The sequence below is a fragment of the Physella acuta genome, unplaced genomic scaffold (genome assembly GCF_028476545.2).
Source record: "Physella acuta isolate Inbredline_101_S28 unplaced genomic scaffold, ASM2847654v3 ptg001183l, whole genome shotgun sequence".
Classification (NCBI taxonomy): domain Eukaryota; kingdom Metazoa; phylum Mollusca; class Gastropoda; family Physidae; genus Physella; species Physella acuta.
The window spans coordinates 246792-267286 of record NW_026732700.1 but is presented as its reverse complement, the minus strand read 5'-3'; the positions used below and the strand labels follow the sequence as shown (position 1 = coordinate 267286).

The following is a 20495-nucleotide window of genomic DNA, read 5'->3' as shown; positions in this document are numbered from 1 at the left end:
AGTAATATAACTTTTACTTCGGCGCCCCACGTTTTTGATCGCTTATAGTAGAGTGATCGCTTGCATTATTGTGATGTAGGGCCTATAGCATTTATTTTCTACTTTTTAGTTCAATCAGAAAACGTGGGTTTTTAAAAACTTTTTTAATGATTATTATTTTTGTAATGGCTAGCAGAGGAGAATTATATATATAGATTATATAGCGGTCTAAAATGCTCAATAAAATGTTTCCATTGATCAATTTAGTAATAATAACAATTGAATATTCAATGGTCATCCAAAAGAAAGCTTCCCTGAAAATTTCAGCGCGCTAGCTAACTGGGAAGTGCCAGAAATTTCGATCGCAAGATTTGATTGGAAAGACAAACAAATAAATAAACACACAGAGAAAGCAAGTTAAAGAAAACGTGGTAAAAACTTGTTAGCAAGATTCCATCCACACCTGTTGTCAATCACATAACAATAAAAAATTAATTGTTAAGGAATTAAAAACTTTTATTACTGTTTATACATGTGTTTGTAATTAGTGCTCCGTATATTTAAAATTTTCATGTGTTATTTGAGAAAAAAAAGAAGGTACCAGATACACAGACAGGCATCAACGGAACGAGAGGAGAGGAGGAGAATAGTTTAGGCACTCACTTTCTATGTGACCAGAATCGTTTAGGTACTCACTTTCTATGTAACCAGAATCGTTTAGGTACTCACTTGCTATGTGACCAGAATCGTTTAGGTACTCACTTTCTATGTAACCAGAATCGTTTAGGTACTCACTTTCTATGTAACCAGAATCGTTTAGGTACTCACTTGCTATGTGACCAGAATCGTTTAGGTACTCACTTTCTATGTAACCAGAATCGTTTAGGTACTCACTTTCTATGTAACCAGAATCGTTTAGGTACTCACTTTCTATGTAACCAGAATCGTTTAGGTACTCACTTGCTATGTGACCAGAATCGTTTAGGTACTCACTTTCTATGTAACCAGAATCGTTTAGGTACTCACTTTCTATGTGACCAGAATCGTTTAGGTACTCACTTTCTATGTGACCAGAATCGTTTAGGTACTCACTTTCTATGTGACCAGAATCGTTTAGGTACTTACTTTCTATGTGACCAGAATCGTTTAGGTACTCACTTTCTATGTGACCAGAATCGTTTAGGTACTCACTTTCTGAGTGACCAGAATCGTTTAGGTACTCACTTTCTATGTGACCAGAATCGTTTAGGTACTCACTTTCTATGTGACCAGAATCGTTTAGGTACTCACTTTCTATGTGACCAGAATCGTTTAGGTACTCACTTTCTATGTGACCAGAATCGTTTAGGTACTCACTTTCTATGTGACCAGAATCGTTTAGGTACTCACTTTCTATGTGACCAGAATCGTTTAGGTACTCACTTTCTATGTGACCAGAATCGTTTAGGTACTCACTTTCTGAGTGACCAGAGGCCTGGCCAGTACACGTCCCTGCTTGTAGTTGCTGTGACACTGGGGGGCTGGGGCGGCGTAGAGGGGAAGTAGAGCAGTAACGCCAGCATTATGAGACCAGCCCATCCACATTCTGGGGAGTAAAAGATATGAGACCAGCCCATCCACATTCTGGGGAGTAAAAGATATGAGACCAGCCCATCCACATTCTGGGGAGATATGAGACCAGCCCATCCACATTCTGGGGAGTAAAAGATATGAGACCAACCCATCCACTTTATTAATTGACCCAACTGACCTAATAGGGTTTGGGCAAGGTTCGGGGGGTAGGGCTAAGGTTAGGCTTAGGGATAGGGATAGGGTTAGTTTAGTAAGTGTTTTGGATGCAATAAGCTTTTATATTCGTTAGTTTCACTGTGTGGCATTAGATGGAGTGTCTAGCGTTGTTGTTTTTCTCAAATTAATTTTTTTTATATGTATTTTCAAGAGGTAATTACCATGTGGTAATGGAGAGGGGTAATTGCCATGAGGGTAATACATTGGGGTTACTACCTTTGATATCAACCTTGACCCAAATACCAGTCTTACAGTGGTAACAACCTTGACCAAACTTTTAGCCTTACAGATGACATATACATAAGGTGATCTCTCCATTTATTATGAAGAAAATTATACAAAGGAAACATACCGTAGTACATGTACTTCAAGATTTCTTCCTTCTCTAGGCGAACTCTTCTATCTGGAAGGAAATAATTTTCTATTGTTTTATTTTAAAACCCCGATTGAGTAAAGTTTAACATGTAAGGTATGAGAGTACATGTGACTAGGAATAATGATATATTGTGACAGAGGCAGTTGATTAAGAACTTTATAAGGTTAGCCAAAAACTATGAAAGGATGGGTTAGCTTGGCAGAATAATTCTTCTATACTAATGTAATGCTTAAAAAACATACACATCAGTTATATGATATATATATATATATATATGTATATATATATATATATATATATATATATATATATATATATATATATATATATATATATATACACATACACACACACACATACACACACACACACACACACACACACATATATATATATATATATATATATATATATATATATATATATATATATATATATATATATATATATATATATATATATATATATATATATATATACTTGCGTACCCGACCCCGCGCGTTGCCGCGGGGATAGAAGAAAGTTTGACGAAATGTATTAGGATTTCACCAACGCGTTATCAATTATAATTATATGTTCTTAGACGCGTGACCTTCTTTTCTAAAAATGAGTTATTTAAATGTAAACAATGCCTGTTCTTGGATCATAAATATCAGGACACGGGTTTACCTACACTACCGCATGAAAACCTTGAGTGTACATTAATCACTAACCCAAATAATATGGTGCAACACACTTCGGTGACAGCCTCTGTGTCAGAGACGTAGAGGGGCGCTCTAAAGGCCCCCCCCCCCCGATTACACTACTGCATTGGCGCGGCGTTCGACCCCTGACTCCTTAAAACTAACAGGCGCCATCGTGCCAAATAGTATCCTGTTAATAATGATGCAGATTTCGTCATTCGCTTAAGTGACACAAATGAACAGGATTTTACTGATGCAATATGCTAGCGTTACTAATGGTCTATTATTAGACGCTTGATCTCAATTTCTGACTGAATTGTCTAACAATAGATGCTTATTGCATCATTCGCAAAGTGACGAAACTCTACAGTAGGCTCCTCATATTCAAAATTTATTTTTTCATCTTTCTCAAGGTGACGAAACTGTACAGAAGGATTTCCTCGCGTTACAAAGTTATTTTTAGAAGCCTGTTGTAGTTTTACCGCTGAATATAGTAGTACCCCTTACTAGCTATGCAGGACGCTCGATTAACGGATGCCAAGTTCCAACTAAATCGCTCTAAAACTCTGGGCGCCAAACCGTGTATTGACGAAAGTTGTACCCTATATGGCGCCGCCCGTAAGAAACTTTGGTTTTCTTTTTCGCAGAAATATTCTCGGGAGTATTCACATCTACTCCCTAAAGTTTCATGGCACTCGGATGAACCGCATCCGAGTTTTATTTTTTATATACCGTGTATAGAGAAAAAAAATTGCCCCCCCCGGTGGTGCGCCGCCCTTGCAATATAAAACTATTTTTTGCAGAACCCTACCATTGAGTGATCTAATCATCTCCCCAAAGTTTCATGGTACACGGATGAACGGTGTGAAAACGAAATTTTATATACCGTATATAGAGAAAAATCGCACCCTCCCGTGGCGCCGCCCTTGCGAAATTAAAAATTATTTTTTTACATAACCCTTTCCTAGAGGGTTATAACGAACTCCCCAAAGTTTCATGCCTATCGGATAAACGGTGTCACTGCAATTCACTTTTATTTTTTTTATATACCGTAAAAAGAGAGAAATTGGACCCTCCCCTGGCGCCGCCCTTGCGAAATTAAAAATTATTCTTTTACAGAAACCTTCCCTGAATTGTTCTAATCATCTCCCTCAAAGTCTCATGGCTATCGGATAACGGTGTCATACCAAAATCGACTTTTATTTTTATATACCGTATATAGAGAAAAATCGCACCCTGCCGTGGCGCCGCCCTTGCAAAATTAAAAATGATTTTTACAGAACCCTTTCCTAGAGTTTTATAATGAACTCCCCAAAGTTTCATGGCGATCGTGTGAACGGTGTCACCTCAATTCACTTTTATTATTTTTATATACCGCATAAAGAGAAAAAACAAATCGCGCCCTGCCGGGGCGCCACCCCTGCAAATTTGAAAATGTTTTTAGCGCAGAAATCTCCCCAGTAATATTCTCTACATGTTCCCAAAGTTTCATGGCGATCGTGTGAACGGTGTCACCGCAATTCACTTTTTTTTATATAACGTATATAGAGAAAAATCGCACCCTACTGTGGCGCCGCCCTTGCGAAATTAAATATGATTTTTTTTTACAGAACCCTTCCCCAGAGTGTCCTAATCAACACCCCCAAAGTTTCATGCCTATAGAACGAATGGTGTCACTGCAATTCACTTTTATTATTTTTATATACCGTATATAGAGAAAAATCGGACCCTCCCGTGGCGCCGCCCTTGCGATATTAAAAATGATTTTTTTACAGAACCCTTCCCTAGAGTGGTATAATGAACTCCCCAAAGTCTCATGGCTATCGGATGAACGATGCCAAAGCAAAATCAACTTTTATTTTTATATACCGTATATAGAAAAAAACAAATCGCGCCCTGTCGGGGCGCCACCCCTGCGAATTTGAATTTTTTTTTTCGCAGAAACCTCCCCAGGAATATTTTCAACAACTTCCCAAAGTTTCACGGCGATGTGATGAGAGGTGTAGTAATGCATAAAGGACACACAGACACACACAGACACACACACACAGACATACATTGCTTTTTATATATATATATATATATATATATATATATATATATATATATATATATATATATATATATATATATATATATATATATATATATGTATATATATATATATATATATATATATATATATATATATATATATATATATATATATTACAGCCTATATTATATATATATATATATATATATATATATATATATATATATATATATATATATATATATATATATATATATATATATATGTATATATGTATACATTTATTAATATATATTTTTATATCCCCACCTGCAGCTAACGTGGAGTTTGATGAAGATATATTGAAAACATCAAACCTGCAGACATAAAAAATTAACAAGTTAACATCAGATAGATTTATGCTACACCAATATATCCCTAACATTTTGTTATGCATGTGATTGTAATGGTGTGCACGTGCATCGGATGTGTACTCACACTTCACACTCATCAGCCGGCGAGCAACCCGTGACATTCAGTAGAGCGTGACCAGACTGATTCCCTGTGTTTGGAGGCCCTACGGATACAAGCTTGGGTCCTGAAAAATATGAGTATATTTTAGTTGTATCGTTGTCAAGAATTTGTCATAGTGAGCGTTTTCTAATTGTTTCCTTTTAACAGTCAGACAGATGTACATATTTATATACATATGCCCAGCTATCTAACATTTTAAAAGCAGTACAGAAAATGAATTTTTTAAATAAGTATTTATGAAATCGTCGTCAAAACTGATAAATCTCATCAAAAAAATAGCGCTTATTAGAAGTAGAATAAATACATACAATAAACAATATAGACAATATAAAAACGCTCACAGTATAACATAATATTACAGCAAATACACGCCCAGACTAAAGAAATAAATACAGACACGCTTCACTGATTACCACCGACAGCTGTTTGATAAAGATGACACTAAAAACGAAACCCAAGAAAAATATCTAAAATTCACAATGGAATTAAAAGAAGAAGAGGGCAAAAAAATCAGCAATCCTCTAACCATGGAAGAAAACACTCGATGGTCTAAAACTAAACTAAACAAAGCACCAGGACCAGACGGACTGACTAACTAATTTTATCAAACCTTTAAAAATGATATTCTACAGCTACTAAACGCAGCACTATAAGATATAGGCCTACATGGAAGAGAATACTATGCGACAGATTTCAACAAAACCCACATTACACTTAAACCCAAACCCGACACGATCAAATCAAAAGTCACAAATTATAGACCCATATAGAAAGCTGGTAAACAGCGACTATAAAATATTTACAAAAACATTAGTCAGAAACGTAGAACAGTACATGTAAAATATAATTCACAGAGACCAAAGGTACAACATCCCATGAAGAATCATCCAGGACCACACACATCTTTTGAGAGACATTATACAATATTCTATGCAGAAGAACACACTATCAGGAACATTTGCCACAACAATTTAATACAGAGCAAACTAAATGGAGGATTAGGACTGCATGATTTCAACACAAAAATTAACACCTTAAGACTCAAACATTTAGATCGAGCCAGAATAGAGCTACACTACCCACGATTAGCACAATACTATATGGGACAAAGAATTAAAGCAAAACTAAAACAAAACAACCTCGGAATATGCTGGCCTAAAACCGACAGAAATGAGGTACTATGGCAACGGACAAATCAAATGCAAGCTGAAGAAGAGATCCTCCAGAGAAAATGGAAAGGGATTGGCCACACACTCAGGAAACCTGTATCCAGCATAACAAGACAGGCCCTCACCTGGAATCCATAGGGCAAAAGAAACAGTGGCAGACCAAGAAAGACCTGGAGACGTGACCTGGAAGAAGACACCAAGATGATTGGACACACCTGGGGACAGTTGGAGAGACTAGCCCAGGACAGAGACGCCTGGAAAGCTCTTGTCAGCGGCCTATGTCCCAGGAGGGGCGACAGGCAAACCAAACCTAACCTAAAACAAAATAATACCACCCCACACTACGGGGTCGATTTTACGCAGACACGCAAGCAATTTTCAAAACTAACAAAAACATTAGAGGGGAAAACTCCAAGAAAATATATGACACTGGTCAAACGACAACTACAACCACTAAACAATAGAATACAATGGGCTAGAGAACACAACACAAAAGACATTGTTGACACCTTTAGAAACTTACAAAGTAAACACATCACTTTAGAAACTTACAAAGTAAACACATCACTTTAGAAACTTACAAAGTAAACACATCACTTTAGAAACTTACAAAGTAAACACATCACTTTAGAAACTTACAAAGTAAACACATCACTTTAGAAACTTACAAAGTAAACACATCACTTTAGAAACTTACAAAGTAAACACATCACTTTAGAAACTTACAAAGTAAACACATCACTTTAGAAACTTACAAAGTAAACACATCACTTTAGAAACTTACAAAGTAAACACATCACTTTAGAAACTTACAAAGTAAACACATCACTTTAGAAACTTACAAAGTAAACACATCACTTTAGAAACTTACAAAGTAAACACATCACTTTAGAAACTTACAAAGTAAACACATCACTTTAGAAACTTACAAAGTAAACACATCACTTTAGAAACTTACAAAGTAAACACATCACTTTAGAAACTTACAAAGTAAACACATCACTTTAGAAACTTACAAAGTAAACACATCACTTTAGAAACTTACAAAGTAAACACATCACTTTAGAAACTTACAAAGTAAACACATCACACCCAAAGAAAGAGACGTAGGTTGCAGACTTATCTACAATTCAACACCCATCACAATAATCACAAAGGCAAACAGAAACATCAATATAACATGCCAAATGTGTGGTAAGTAAATAAAAAACAACCGAAAAACACATTTTCTTAGAATGCAACAGCAAGCTAAACGAACATTAGGAACAATACTCAAAATAAAGCATTTGCACAAAACGAAACAATTACCCGCAAAAACATAACCAAATCCAAAAACAAAACCGATGATGACAATAAACTGACGGCGAAAGCTATTTTTAGACAAACAACATTGTCCACAAGAAATAATTCCCGACTGCGTAAAAAGCATTTAGAAAAATACAGTTTCAGACATGTAATAATTATATTTTTTTAAATGTAGGCCCTAATTATTCAATTAAGTACAGCTGTAAAATCTTTCGGTTCCACTAGATGCCTGAAAAAATGTACACTATGTCATCATCATTTCCAGTTCCTGTCCAAGACACATGGGGAAGAACGGGGGTTCATCTGCTTTAATGACCCCGGCATCAGTGTTTCGCCACTTGATATTTTCGGGAGGGGGGGGGGGGGTCAACATTTTCCGGGGGGAAGGGGGCGGCCACTAGTAGAAGTATATTTTTACTATATAGGTTCCATCTCGTTCGGGGGGGGGGGCGGTAGACTTTCTTCGGGGGGGAAGAAGCTCTGCTCGGCATATGAATGGATATTATTGTCGGCACTATGCCCAGCCGCCTTTGGGTCCCTAATGTTGGGTACTCATCAGGGCTGGGTGGGCTCAAGGACGTTCCACTGATTTTGACCGCGACATCTCCCGTTTTTTTTTTGCCTCAGACATGTAATTTACAGCGTCAGTTTGCCTTGCATGTTCGCTTTAGTGTTACGGTTTTCATCATCGGCTTGTGAGGACTGATCCAGATTTACAATAGTAATACTTCTTTCTTACTTGCAGCCTACTTTCATTCATTTAAGATGGTTTACTTAGACATAGATCTAGATCAGGGGTCGGCAACCTGCGGCTCGCGAGCCGCATGTGGCTCTTTTGACGTCCAGCTCCTTGCACAAATATTAATAGTTATATAATTTCATTTTTACTGGACGGTGGGGTACGACTTTACCCTGCGTTCAATGGGATTGAAGATAAGCCTGGTGAGAACCAAAGGATAGAAGCGAACGATGCAAGTTATTCAAACCGATATCCAAGCCAGTTAGTCGGCGTTTGCCGTGTTGAGGCCTGACTGGCTAATGGGAGACACCTCCTGAGCCGGTGATATCCGTAAAGAGAAAATAAAATTAAAATTAACAGCTTCTAAAGTAAATTGAGATAGTCCTAGAATAATACTATTATTTGATTACTAATTTTACTATTCTGGGGAAAATGTCTATGTTTTTATATGAATACATATTATTTCATATTTAAAGCTATTTATTTAAAATAACAAATCAACTTTATTTACCTAATCCTAATCAAATACCCAATACTGAACTAAAAATGTTGTGGCTCTTTTAAAACTGGGAAAGTTTGTAAATTGTAACTTTTGGCTCTTGCGTATCAAAGGGTTGCCGACCCCTGATCTAGATCTAATATTTTTTCCGTAATTATAATGTAAAATTACTACAGTTTACAACCGAGAAGAGGACCGACTGATTACAACAAGAATCTTTCAAATATATATTAATTAAAGTTTTAAAACCGCTAACAGTTTCCTATTTAGATTTGAGTTTAAAAAATACAACAGTTCAAAGAATTAAAAACATCTTTACCAAAAGTTAATTTACAAGAATAGATTATCATATTTAACAAAATTAAAGATATTAATCTCTTCTTTGATGTGTTACCGTTGAATTTCGTTTGTATTTTAGCGCTTTAGTATAACCCAGCATTGGGTTATCTCCCCTGGATATTTAAGAACGCTGGAAGTGTTGCTACATTAATGTTCGGTTTTAGATTCTTTTTATTTTCAACATTGCACTATAAATAAAATTAAAATAAAATTACACACAATAACACACACACATATACACACACATGTATTAGAGCTAGGGCTAGTGTTAGTGTTTAGGTTAGCATTAGCTATAGCGTTAGATTTAGATTTAGGTTAGGTTTAGAGATAGACCAATCAATCTTTAATTTGACTCCGATCTACCAAATTATGCCAGCTAACAAGAAGAGAAACACAGGTTGTGTACTGTGTGGACAAGATATCAGAGAGACAGAAACCCATTTATTCCTAACATGCCCCACAATACAGATGGCGAAACTGGCATTAGAAGAAGAAATCAAGGTAGACAATAAAGCCCTGACTATTGACGAGGCGATAACTCTAAATAAAATACCCAAAAAGCCCGTGGCTACAGAGAGAGACAAAAACATTTATGCCTTGGCGACATACAGACAGACTGTCTGGCAAACAAGGAACAAGGCAAAGTATGACAAGAAGAAATACACCAGCAAAATACTAAAGACAATTTTTTATGAGAGTACGAACAAATATGTCTGAATGTTGAATACCACTTTTTTTTTTACTTTCTCGTATATACTAAGTATAGAGATAGTATTGTAATCGTGCAAAAAAAAATCACGATTTTTACAAATCTCGACGTTTTACACCTCACTGATACGGAAAAACATAATTTTGCAATCTTGTCCGTATGTCTGTGTGTATGTCTGTGTGTCTGTCTGTGTGTCTGTCTGTCTGTGTGTGTGTAAACACGATAACTTGACTACCGTTATAGCTAGGTTGATGAAATTTCATATATAAGTATTTTATCAAAATCGTAGATCCGTATCAACTTTTGAGCGATTTCCGATAATCGGAAGTGGTACTTTTCCTACTTTGAATTTTTCAAAAGCCTATAACTTGAGTACTATTTCAGATAGATAAACGAAATTTCACAAGTAAGTAAAAGATATAATTCTCTACCTTCTGTTAAATTTTGAGTCATTTCCGTTGAACGGAAGTAGTAATTTACGCTACTTCCGATTTCTCAAAAAACTATTGTAAATTTTTAAAGTACTAATAATATTGCGCACTATTATGCACTTTTTTTATTTAGCGTTCATTTGGTGTGCAATTCTTTTGTCTATGAGATTTTATTCTATTATTAAAATTTTAAGTGTTTAAAATGGATTAAAAATCATGTCTATAGCCCGAGTTCCCATCCCCTGTTATTGTATATAAAAATATTCGAGAAAGTTTAGGGGAGATCACTCCCGGTTTATTGTAGAAATGTATGCAACTGATCTCCTTGTGTAACAAATATGTGTGCAATGTTATGTTGGTGTTGATGTAAATAATTTCAGAAATAAACTTTTATAAAAAACAACAAAAAAACTAAAGATTTCCATGGAGAGGAGCAAAATAATGAGTCTAAAACTCTATTTTTCAAACCCTGCTACTGTAGGGAAAATAAATACCAAATGAATAAATGATGTTACAGCAGAGGCGTAGCGACCCTTCCCGATGTCCAGGGACAAACCTTCAATTTGGCACCCCCCTCTCATATATTTTTATATTTATAATGCAAAACTGCAGCTAAAACGAGCTTTTAATTTTTTTCAACCCAATTTGGCGCCCCTAGGGTCGGCGCCCGGGGACCCCCCCCCACGCCCCCTTCGCTACGCCTCTGTGTTACAGTTTATAAGTCTATCGGAGGGGTCGGCAACCTTTTGAGACGGAAGATCCAAAAGTTACAATTTTAAAACTTTCCAAGTTATAAAGAGCCAATAACATTTTTTTAAAATGATTTGGTATTTGACTAGGATTAAGTTATTATATTTGATTTTTGAAATAAATAGCGTTAAATATGAACTTATACTGATTTATATAAAACATAAATGTTTAGCAGAATACGTGTTTTAGCTACCTCTGCTATGATCAAATATTAAAATTAGTAATCAAATAATATAACTATATGACAATCCCAATCCACTTTAGTAGCCAATAAATTATTTTGTTTAGAACTTAAGCTCTATATAATTTTTACAACAGCAAATAATAACTTTAAGTTGTATTTATATGTAAGCGGTCAACCTAAGGTGCAGGATTTTGAAAGGAATGTAAAGTTAAGCAACGAATTATCTCCCATTTGAAAATCCAAATAACAAAATATTATTCAAGGGAAATAACTTTCACAAGAATAGCTAAATAAACCAAATTTAACTAAGAAAACACAATAAAACGCTCTAAATTTCATTATGAAATAATTATAACAAATCTTTTATATTAGCTAGGTAGTCTTGTGAAAGCAATATATTTTACCTAATGATTACTTAACTGTTGGTTTTGTTTGAAAGTCTAAAAATGATAGCTTTATTATAACATGCTTCTATTAAATTTTGATGACACTACTATTTAATTGTACATTTCATATTCACAATGCATTTAAAATTTTGGATCCCCTAATTAAAGGGACATTGCTAGAATAATCGATTAAATATAAAAAAAATATAATTTGACAAAAACAAAGTTTTCGGTAAGTTATAGTTTCCATCCTATTTAATATTATATATTAATACTTTAAGAGTGGTAATATAGATTCCTAAAAAACAAGATTTTTCAACTAGAGATCGTCTACCTCAGGGGTCGGCAACCTTTTGAAGCGGAAGAGCCAAAAGTTACAATTTTCAAAATTTCCCTGGTTTTAAAGAGCCACTAACATTTTTTTTATTTAAAATATTTTTTTTTTTTATTAAGATTATTAGTATATGTTCAAAGAGCTGGAGAGTCGCATCTTGATATCAAAAGAGCCGCATGCGGCTCGCGAGCCGCAGGTTGCCGACCCCTGGTCTACCTTTCTTTGTATTGTGTGAATTGAAATCATCTAACTTACGAGAAACTCGACTACTCGATATACTCCACTACATTCACAACACATCAAACTTCGATACCTAAACATAACTAGACTCGAAGCTCCAGAACTACGGCACCACCTCGCTTAACTTCACCAAGCTCTACAAACGATACTCCCAATCAACAACAATTTCACTGGACCTACTACTACATTTTAACAGTCAATATAATTCGATACCTTAATACCACAAGAATCAATACTCCCGAACTTCAGAACTACGATACTTCATCTACTACCAATATAATTCCATTAGACCTTCAACTACAAAACAGCCGAATTAAAATTTTGACACTTTAACACTTCGATACTTTATACCAGGGGTCTCCAAACTACGGCCCGCGGGCCGGATGCGCCCCGACCTTTCCAAATTAGGGAGGTGGGGTTGCATTTTCACCATCACGAATAAATATAGGCCTAAATAAACCTAACTTTGAGGTGGGGGGCAAAATTGATTGTTCGTCCTGGGTGCCGAAATAGATCGCTACTCATTTATAAAAGTTATTAATTATTAGGTACTTTTTGATAATAGCGATTAAACATTTTGCGCCCCCACCTCAAGGGGCCTGGTAGTGCCAGCCATGCACACACGAGACATCTGTCTCACAACACACACGAGACACCTGTCTCACTACACACACGAGACACCTGTCTCACTACACACACGAGACACCTGTCTCACTACACACACGAGACACCTGTCTCACTACACACACGAGACACCTGTCTCACTACACACACGAGACACCTGTCTCACTACACACACGAGACACCTGTCTCACTACACACACGAGACACCTGTCTCACTACACACACGAGACACCTGTCTCACTACACACACGAGACACCTGTCTCACTACACACACGAGACAGCTGTCTCACCACACACAGAAGACACACGGTCTCACCTAAGACAAAGGAGAGGGCTCCTCCACAGAACGTGAGGCTGACCCCTATGGCGGTGGCCGTGACCCTCTGTCCAGGCGGGAACCAAGCAGCCGACAGTGTCGGGAATCCCCCCATGGCTATCGGTCCGGCCAGTCCATTCAGGAACTGACCGATGTGGATGAGTCTGGAATCAGAAAAATCTTGCTTTCTTACACGTTACTATATTTACATCTAGTTAAAACAAACTGATTAAAAATTGTAATTAATTTACAAAAAACAAACAAAACAATAACAAAAAAAAACAACAACTATAACAATAACGTAACAATACAAAAACGTATATGCAAATTTCTATCGAGGCTACATGAGTAATGGTCTGATTGGTGGTAAAGACTTACATTGTGGCTGACTCCGAGTCAGACGTGATGACTCTACAGCATGTGCCGAGAAATACCAATAGCATACTGGGTAACGTCGCCCACCTGAGACCTGGGGTAACACAACAAGAGGTAACATTTACAGGTAAAACAAGTGGTAACATTTACAGGTAAAACAAGAGGTAACATTTACAGGTAAAACAAGAGGTAACATTAACAGGTAAAACAAGTGGTAACATTTACAGGTAACACGAGTGGTAACATTTACAGGTAAAACAAGAGGTAACATTAACAGGTAAAACAAGAGGTAACATTAACAGGTAACAGAACAAGAGGTAACATTTACAGGTAAAACAAGAGGTAACATTAACAGGTAACAGAACAAGAGGTAACATTTACAGGTAAAACAAGAGGTAACATTTACAGGTAAAACAAGTGGTAACATTTACAGGTAAAACAAGAGGTAACATTTACAGGTAAAACAAGAGTAACATTTACAGGTAAAACAAGAGGTAACATTTACAGGCAAAACAAGAGGTAACATTTACAGATAAAACAAGAGGTAACATTTACAGGTAAAACAAGAGGTAACATTTACAGGTAAAACAAGAGTAACATTTACAGGTAAAACAAGAGTAACGTTTACAGATAAAACAAGAGTAACATTTACAGGTAAAACAAGAGGTAACATTTACAGGTAAAACAAGAGTAACATTTACAGGTTAAACAAGAGTAACATTTACAGGTAAAACAAGAGGTAACATTTACAGGTAAAACAAGAGTAACATTTACAGGTAAAACAAGAGGTAACATTTACAGGTTAAACAAGAGTAACATTTACAGGTAAAACAAGAGGTAACATTTACAGGTAAAACAAGAGTAACATTTACAGGTAAAACAAGAGGTAACATTTACAGGTAAAACAAGAGGTAACATTTACAGGTAAAACAAGAGTAACATTTACAGGTAAAACAAGAGTAACATTTACAGGTAAAACAAGAGGTAACATTTACAGGTAAAACAAGTGGTAACATTTACAGGTAAAACAAGAGGTAACATTTACAGGTAAAACAAGAGTAACATTTACAGGTAAAACAAGAGGTAACATTTACAGGTAAAACAAGAGGTAACATTTACAGGTAAAACAAGAGTAACATTTACAGGTAAAACAAGAGTAACATGTACAGATAAAACAAGAGTAACATTTACAGTTAAACAAGAGGTAACATTTACAGGTAAAATAAGAGTAACATTTACAGGTAAAACAAGAGTAACATTTACAGGTAAAACAAGAGGTAACATTTACAGGTAAAACAAGAGGTAACATTTACAGGTAAAACAAGAGGTAACATTTACAGGTTAAACAAGAGGTAACATTTACAGGTAAAACAAGTGGTAACATTTAGAGATAAGACAACAGGTAACATTTACAGGTAACAATGTTAGTTAGACTATGAGGTACCCATGCTGTTTTCTATAACCAATCCCCCCCCTCCCCATTCCCAGTGGTTTTGGTACCTTTGACTTGCAGGATCCACGGAAACAGGAAGCCACACAAGACGAACGAGATGGGCCCCCAGTTGGTCATCCACGCGACAGTGGCGTTGCTCCAGCCAAAGGCGTCCTTGCTGGTGGTGGCGATGGGCCCCCACGTGTTCCAGACGGCACATTGGGTCATGGCGTACAGGCTGAAGATGAGCAGGACGTACCACCTGCGCTTGAACACCTGGGTGGCAGGTGGGATATATGTATATATGTATATATATATATATATATATATATATATATATATATATATATATATATATATATATATATATATATATATATATATATATAATATATATATATATATATACTATATATATATAAATATAATCATACATATTATATATATATATATATATATATATATATATATATATATATATATATATATATATATACATATGCATACACACATTTATATATATATATATGTGTGTGTGTATATATTTGCGTGTGTACACAAACACCTGGGAAGCAGGCTATATGTCAAAGCTGTTCAGATGATAATTTTGACATGATGTGGTGCTTAGTGTTCAGACGACACTTTTATTGTTTGTTAATGAAAATATGGAGTAAATGATGGCAATTAAAATAACAATACAATAGACGGCATTAGCAGCTTTGAAGACAACTTCCTTTGTATGAAGTAACAGATGCACATTTGCATTATGTACAGAACTGTAGCATGATTGGAAAACCAGTAAATTAATAAGGGTCATCGACACCATTTCCTGATATAAAAGGTTCGACATTTTCAAAATGTCATCAGGAGGTCATGATGACACGGCGCAGGACAACACAAAAAAATGTATATCGGGTGGAAGAGAGTGTAAGCCAATGAAGAGTTTAGATCGAACATTACCTTGATTTCTGTTTTAACACCTGTTTCCTCTTTCTGGCCTTCATTTGCTTCCTCTGGTCATAAAATATAATCATATATATATATACATATATATATATGTGTGTATATATATATATATATATATATATATATATATATATATATATATATATATATATATATATATATATATATATATATATATATATATATATATATATATATATATATATATATATATATAAACGGAGAGAAAGAGTGGAAACTGTACAGCTTTATTGTTAGCTAATTAAATGAAAATGTTATAAGCCAAATGTACTACGCTATATTACATTTGTTAAAATAATGCTATAACCAATCAGCATATTCGATCACAGATCACAGACATAAAATGTGATCCGAGCTAAATGTGATCAGAATTTGATGTGATGTAAAATTTAAAACGAACTTTGCTTTACTACACATATGGCAACTTATGTTACATAAAACACAACCCCAATGCTTGTGATTCGTATTTACAAACAGAGAAAACGTAGTTACAGAAAAATAAATAAATAAAAACTTACTTTGTTTATCTGTTGACGGCAGTACCTCATCCAAGCTAACACATTCGTTGACGTAATAAACCTTCACCTTGCTGTCACCACCGGTCAGTGACCCGCCAAGGTCACCTTTGACCAGTGACTCCTTCATGACCTTGACACTTTACCACAAACCTACTCACGGGGGAGTCAAAAAGTATCGAATCTTATAACACACCAGTCTGTCCTCAACACAAGAGGTCTTCACCTATGTCTATACCACACAAGGGACACAACACACTTCCGTCAGAAGATTTTAAACATACCGCAGTCTGTTGGAAGGTTCAGCTAGTTAAACAATACCACAGAAAGTAAAAGGTTTAAATTTTTGTACTTCCCATAGGTGAGAGTTCAAACCACGCATGCAACTACGACCGACACGCAGGTGTTAAACATCACAGGACGTCAAAATTTTCAAACCACTAAATAGTGGGGACACGGTAAAAAAATTACGATACGTCAAAATATTAAAACAGCAGGGACTGTAATAAAAAAATCACAAAAATTAACACAACGTCAAAATGTTGAAATCAGTAAGAAACAGTTTCTACACAACATTCAAAAACTTGAAAGCGTTGCACAATAGTCGAAGTGTGAAAATTACACAATAAACGCCTATCAGCCGTAAAGGTCGAAAATGTACAGGTAAAGAGGTCGCTAAACTGTCCAGTTAAAACCGAACCGCGCACAGCTGAACTCAACACCACCTATATAATTACACATCTAATTCGCACTAGGAAAAATAATAGCAGGTTATCTTATCAGGGAGATATTATATAACACGCCTAATTAGGTTATAACTGTTTTCTTATTGATAAGATGCAGACGTACGAGCGGGGTGATAAAGTAAAACATAAGTGCACTTTCCTGTGCTCTTTGGCTGTCGAAGACGTATGTGGCTGTCAACAACATATGTGGTGTTGGCTTTAAAGCTGTGAACCCTCATCTTTAAATTATTATATAAGATAATTCACAACCTTTTGAAAAGGAAAGCTTTTAAAACAACGAACATTTACATAGTCCAATAATTAACTTATGCTCATGTAATAAGGAATGTATAGACTTTTGTTTTTACATATGACTGTCTATAAATTAAATCTATTTGAGGACAGCTAGGGTAGATTATGACGGCTGTCTCAAAATTGTCATGGGACCTCTCTTGCTAAAAATGGTCTTTTTAATTTTTGAAATACATTTTTATAGTATGGTTACATGGTCTATTTGGCCTTGACGGCCATATGACTTGTTGTGAACTCAACTTTATTTGCTCCAAGGATTTTTGGGTCTGTAAAGTTTTATATTTTCTCTGCACACTTCGAGGGGAGGCTAGTGTGCAAGTGCATCATTTAAATTTTCTTGATTATATCCCCTGTAATAAAATATCGACACGATGCACTATAGCTGAGTTTAAAAAAAACAACTATATGCATCTCCCCCACCCCTCCCGGTTTGTTGTACTGACAATTGGTGTTGGTTAATGGCATTTAGATTTCATTTTATTTTAACTTATGAACGTTAGAGTACCTTAAACCTCTTTAAAATGTAGGCATACTAATGATAGTCAAATATCTAATAAAGGTATACGTAATGAATAAACTATTTCGTATTTGAGTACATTGCAGTACTAATAACTAATAACATAAACTGTAATGTTTTTCTGATTTTCATTAAAGTTTTAATGTAGAATTTGTTAAGAAAAATAAACAAAAATATTTAGATGATAAGATCAGTCGTGTGTCCTAGTTTTATTTGAATGATAATGGTTTCCAAATTAGTCCTAATCTAAACATAAATTTTGCAATGGGGTAGAATCTTATTTTTACTTTAGCTTCGTGAGATTTTGGCCGGTTGTACTTCCAAAACAAAAAAATAAATATTTCAGCTTTAAGGGTAATATGAAAAAAGCCACATTCAAATTTAACCCGTTTTATAAAAAAAAAAAAAAACAAAAAACTTTCAATCTGATATTTCAGTGATGCATTTAAGTTAAAGTAGTATTATAGACAATGTATTACACATAATCAATAAACTTTCTTTAAATCTGAGTACCTCCTCCAAAAAACAAACAGACAAAGTAATGAATAAATAAAAAACAAACCAAAACATCCGGCCACAAAACAAGAACCAATCACAGCTAGATCGACTTTACTGACGAAAAACAAACCAAACAACAAGACAAAAACCCACCTACGAGATAAAAAACAAAAACTCACCAACAGGACAAAGTCAATAACCGACCAACAATACAAAACCAACCACCCACAATAAGATAAAGACAAAAACTCACCAACGCGACAAAAAACTCACGAACGAGACCCCCCCCCTCTCCGAAAACAATCCCCCAGCAAATGAGATAAAAATGAGACAAAACCAAACCACCCACCAACCAGACAACCACCCACCAACCAGACAACCACCCACCAACCAGACAACCACCCACCAACCAGACAACCACCCACCAACCAGACAACCAGACAACCACCCACCAACCAGACAACCACCCCCCAACCAGACAACCACCCACCAACCAGACAACCAACCAGACAACCACCCACCAACCAGACAACCACCCACCAACCAGACAACCACCCACCAACCAGACAACCACCCACCAACCAGACAACCAGACAACCACCCACCAACCAGACAACCACCCCCCAACCAGACAACCACCTACCAACCAGACAACCACCCACCAACCAGACAACCACCCACCAACCAGACAACCACCCCCCAACCAGACAACCACCCACCAACCAGACAACCACCCAGCAACCAGACAACCACCCACCAACCACACCCACCAACCACACCCACCAACCACACCCACCAGCCAGACAACCACCCACCACCCACCAACCAGACAACCACCCACCAACCAGACAACCACCCACCAACCAGACAACCACCCACCAACCAGACAACCACCCACCAACCTGAGGTAACCAACCACCCAGAAACCAGCCAACAACAAGAAGCCCCACTGAGCAGGCTGCCATTAACAGGACACCCACCAGCTTCTGTTGCTGACATGCCCACTTCCGGTCAAGCAATAAAATTATCTCTCCATTGATAACCAGCAAACACCCAGCTTAAAATACTCTGGTCGATATTTCCCTGATAAAAATAAACGGGGGTAAAGTTGTATTTTTTAAAAAAAAGATAAAAATATCTGCAGAGGTTAAAATGTGTCATGAGCGGCCACAATATTTCAATGTTTTCTTGGTTTATTGGAAAGTTTAACACAACCAACACCGAGTGATTTAGGTGAATGTTGGTACCTAGTCAAAAAGGCCAGTGATAAAACAGTCCCGACAAAATGGCTTCCGTTATTAGGGCTCCCCACTACTTTATAGGTGCGAGCGGATTTCTTGGGAGCCGTTTTTTTGGGAGCCGTTTTTTTCTTGGCAGCCGTTTTTTGGGAGCCGTTTTTTTAGAGGAATAAACATGATTGTGTACAATAGAAGTTTTTGACAGGCGAGTCCATGCCATTTTCTTCTATTCCATCCATTTTTTTCACAGGCTCTTTGTAATGTTATGCAGGAGAGTTGAGTTCATTGTCAAAGGGAGGTCAGTAACCTACATACGTTTTGGCCCAGCTTAGAATTACATCGCACTAAACAGAAGCTGTACAGTTTTATACTGCTGGTCTGAATTTGTGTTCTTATTTTTGCGAAGGTGCATGTACGCTTAAAGGCATAAAAATATGAACGTTTCAGTATACGGTAATAGATGAGTACATTCGTTTCCTAATCTTAAAATTGCATT

At 36.2% G+C, this 20495-nt stretch overlaps 1 protein-coding gene across 1 annotated transcript in view; it reads right to left on the bottom strand.

Annotated features, from left to right (window-relative positions):
• The window catches only part of LOC131956904 (solute carrier family 49 member 4 homolog), a 28169-nt gene extending 11038 nt beyond the window's left edge, over nucleotides 1–17131 (bottom strand). The window contains exons 1-9 of the mRNA XM_059321533.1: nucleotides 16713–17131; nucleotides 16168–16220; nucleotides 15276–15483; nucleotides 13779–13869; nucleotides 13401–13564; nucleotides 5339–5438; nucleotides 5171–5217; nucleotides 2120–2170; nucleotides 1435–1564 (exon numbers count right to left, since the gene is read on the bottom strand). Of these exons, the coding sequence (XP_059177516.1) occupies nucleotides 1435–1564; nucleotides 2120–2170; nucleotides 5171–5217; nucleotides 5339–5438; nucleotides 13401–13564; nucleotides 13779–13869; nucleotides 15276–15483; nucleotides 16168–16220; nucleotides 16713–16839 (971 nt within the window). The 5' untranslated portion in view covers nucleotides 16840–17131. The remainder of the gene's footprint in view (nucleotides 1–1434; nucleotides 1565–2119; nucleotides 2171–5170; nucleotides 5218–5338; nucleotides 5439–13400; nucleotides 13565–13778; nucleotides 13870–15275; nucleotides 15484–16167; nucleotides 16221–16712) is intronic.
• Nucleotides 17132–20495: the final 3364 nt, after the last annotated feature.